At 47.0% G+C, this 3,621-nt stretch overlaps 1 protein-coding gene across 1 annotated transcript in view; it reads right to left on the minus strand.

The window, feature by feature from the left end:
* The window catches only part of VGLL1 (vestigial-like family member 1), a gene marked incomplete at its 3' end in the record, with an annotated part of 11,078 nt that extends 7,977 nt beyond the window's left edge, over positions 1-3,101 (minus strand). Inside the window, exon 1 of the mRNA XM_010854428.1 lies at positions 2,900-3,101. Within this exon, the coding sequence (XP_010852730.1) occupies positions 2,900-3,101 (202 nt within the window). The remainder of the gene's footprint in view (positions 1-2,899) is intronic.
* Positions 3,102-3,621: the final 520 nt, after the last annotated feature.

A 3,621-nucleotide genomic window follows, 5' to 3' on the forward strand; every position in this document is an offset into this window, starting at 1 on the left:
GAGGGTAGGAAGAGATAAGAAACCCATAAAATACACAATATGCCCCATGGTGACGCATGCTAAGAGAAATAAAACAGGGTAAGACAGTGACAGGGTGGGGACGTCTATGTTTTAAATAGATTGTTCAGGAAGGCCTGTCTGAAAGACATTCTAACAGAGATTTCAATGAAGGGGAAGTCTTGCAGTTACCTGGGAAAGAGCGTTTCAGGAAGAGGGGAGAGAGGAAGTGCAAAAGGCCTGAGGCAGTACTGTACCTGTCACAGCTACGAAGAACAAGGAGGCTATGCTGGACTGAGAGGATAATGAGATCAGAAAGATGACAGGGGCTCAGGCAAGTGAGGGCTCCCGGAAGACCTTGGATTTGATTCCAAGTAAGATGAGAAGTTACTGGAGGATTTCGAACAGAAAAGTAACATGGTACAACTTTCTGACTGCTACTTTGAGAACAGACTGAAGGGGAGCAATGGAAGAAGCAGAGAGACTGATGAGGAGGCAAAAATCCAGTGGGGAGAGGGTGGCTTTTCAGACTAAGGGGACAGGCGTGGAGGTGGAGAGATATGTTCAGAGCTCAGACAAACGTTGAAGGTAGAACTTACAGAATTGTTCAAAGGGTTGGATGCGGGGTATGAGATAAAGAGAGGAGTTAAAGATGACTGCAATTAATTGGAAGGATGCAGCTGCCATTTATTGAGACTGTGGACGGAGCAGGGTGAGGGGAAGATCAAGAGTTCAGCTTGGGGGACATCCCTGGTGGTCCGGTGGTTAACACTTAGCCTTCCAGTGCAGGGAGTGCAGGTTTGATCCCTGGAAGGGGAGCTCAGATCCCACATGCTTCTCAGTCAAAAAACCAAAACATAAACAGAAGCAATACTGTAACACATTCAATAGATTTTTGGTCCACATCAAAAAAAAATCTTAAGAAAAAAATTCAGCTTGGGACCTGTTTGGTTTAGATTCCTAGTAGCTATGTGAAGTGAAGATATCAACTAGGCAGCTGCGTAGATAAGTCTGAAATCCAGTCTGGGTAAAGATATGATATTTCATCAGCACATAGGTGGTGTTTATGTAGATGGTATTTAAGACAAAGAGACTAGAATTGATCCCCTAGGGCGTGAATGTAGAGAGAGAAATTGAGATCAAAGTCCTAGGGCCCTCAAATGTTTAAGAGATGAAGCCTTGAAGAGAAGAGGACATTCAGCAAAGGAGACTGAGAAGGAGGGGTAACCAGGGAGACAGGTGGAAAACCATGAGAGCGTGATATTATGGAATCCAAGTGAAGGAGGTTACTTCCAAGAGGAGGGAGCAATCATCTGCAGCAAATGCTGCTGATGAGTCAGCTAAGATGAGGACAGAGAAAGATCACTTGCTTTGGAAAGTGGAAGTCTCCCACGAGCCTGGCTAAGACTGGTTTCAAAGAGTGATGAGGATGACAGCCTGAGTGGAGCAGATCCGAGAGCAGGAGAGGAAGAGGAAAGAGCATGCATGGACACCTCTTAGGAGTCTGGCTGCGAAATGAAACCAAGAAATGGGACAATAAGCAACCAAGAATTGGTTATATCCCGTCTGTGGGGTCGCACAGAGTTGGACACGACTGAAGCAATTTAGCAGCAGCAGCAGCAGGTTGGATTTACCAGGCAAGCAGGAGAGAGAAAATGAGGGATGACGAATTGCTGGTGCTGACAAAGAAAAGATTGTCATATATTCAACGCAATGTGTTTAGAATTAACTCAGAGTCAAATAACCAAAGTGGACAGACTTAGCTATGCATGAAGAGCCTAGGGTTTGACCTTTCCTAGGAGCCAGATAGAGCCTCTGAATCCCACTGCCCACATGGATGGGCTTTTACCCACACATCAATTCCCCAAACGACTCAAGAGCAGCCATTCCTGCAGCTGCTCTGAAGTACTCAGCATACCCTTAGACAGCACCTCTGTGCTCTCCACCCAGCCCCTGATCCCCAGTGTTAGCTTTAGTACCTGCTCCTACTATGCTCCCCCGCTTCCACATGTTTCCTGAACTCCAAAGAGTCTCTGAGAAAACCATCTCACCTGACTGGAAAAGTTATTTCTAAGAGAGAAGAAAATTCTCAAAGGCTAAAGAGGCTAATACACCAATTCCCTATCCAGACCCAGAGTCTGGCCAGTCAGAGTGATGGCTTCGGAAAACTGGTGAGCGCTTCACCCACAAGGCAGAGGCCCCGTCCTGGGAGGCATGTCCATCCTCCAACGGGAGCAGGGCATTCAACGCATAAGCTCGGCACCTTTTGGCATTGCTAAGTGTTTTGGGATGAGACAATGCTTTAAAAAAAAAATCACCCAATAGTGTGTGCAATAGACACCCCCAGTACTGTTAAGGGTGGGAAGAGGGATATGGAGAAACAATCATTTTATCCGCCTCCCTCTGGCCCCACCCTACCCACTATAAGCTGAGAGAAGGCTGGGTGTTTCTACAGGGAACACATATGTCCAAGTCCTTTGGTGTTCTTTCCCTGTCAGGCCAAGGTAGCAATAATAATAATAATGGTGCTCTCATCGCATACTGAGTGTGAACCCAGAATTTAACATAATTGAGGACACAATGAAATCCATATATTAATTTGATTAAAGTGTCCTTTTTCCTTTTTTTGCCCACGCCATGTGGCTTGTGGAATCTTAGTTCCCCAACCAGGAATGGAACCCGTGCCCCCTGCTGTGGAAGCATGGAGTCTTAACCACTAGCCCACTAGGGAATTCCATAAACAGTGTCCATTTTCAAGCGAAACTTCTGAGAAATGGGTGTGGCTTCTCACTAAACAGAATGATGTGCCTTTAGCAAATATACACACATCTCAGAACATCAGAACTGTCCTTTGATGATAGCCCGATAGGGAATTCCAGCCCCTCCCTCCCGACATGCTCACCATTCCTCAGCAGCACATCTCCACTCGGGCTGGAAGGGTTCTGTCCCTGGGGGCTCTTGACATTGCCCAGAGCTCTGGAGAAGTGTTCATCCACCACACTGCTAATGTCCCCTTGGAAATAGGTGAAAAGGACACAGCGGGAATTCCATTCAGTTTTAATAGGGCTCTGTGTGTGGACGGTGGTCTTCGTCACGTCTTCCATGGTGACTCAGGGGAGGGCTGCAGAGCAAAATGCAAAATGTTACTGGCACCCTTTTCCCAAGCGGTTTGGCTAAGTTGGCAGAAGTGGCTTCCTTGAGGACAAGCAGTTTGTGCCTAAGGTTCAGGTTCTCTCACTGGGGCTCCCAGGAGCTGCGCAGCTGCTGAGCAGTCATCAGGAAATAAGATAGAGTGCTGAAGGGGTCGTCTCTTATAAATGCGAAAGAGTGCCTGGGAACATGATTAGAAGAGCATCAGGAAATGGAAGAAAAAAAGGGAAAGAAAAAGGACACAGAAGCCAAAGACTGCAGTAATTTGCCAGCTGGGGAAGTGCCTGCCTCCCACTAGATTCCTCTGAACAAGGGCACGAGTACTCCAGTAGACCTTGACTAAGCAATCAGTGGATACTGACAATTTGTTTCCCAGCAAGCCTTGATTTCTACCTTGCCCACTTCTGTGCAGGAGCACCAAACACACCAAATTCTCCTGCTCTCCCTGACCATGGTGATTCGTGTGGGATGGGG

Source organism: Bison bison, unplaced genomic scaffold (assembly GCF_000754665.1).
Source record: "Bison bison bison isolate TAMUID 2011002044 unplaced genomic scaffold, Bison_UMD1.0 scf7180017853376, whole genome shotgun sequence".
Taxonomy (NCBI): domain Eukaryota; kingdom Metazoa; phylum Chordata; class Mammalia; order Artiodactyla; family Bovidae; genus Bison; species Bison bison.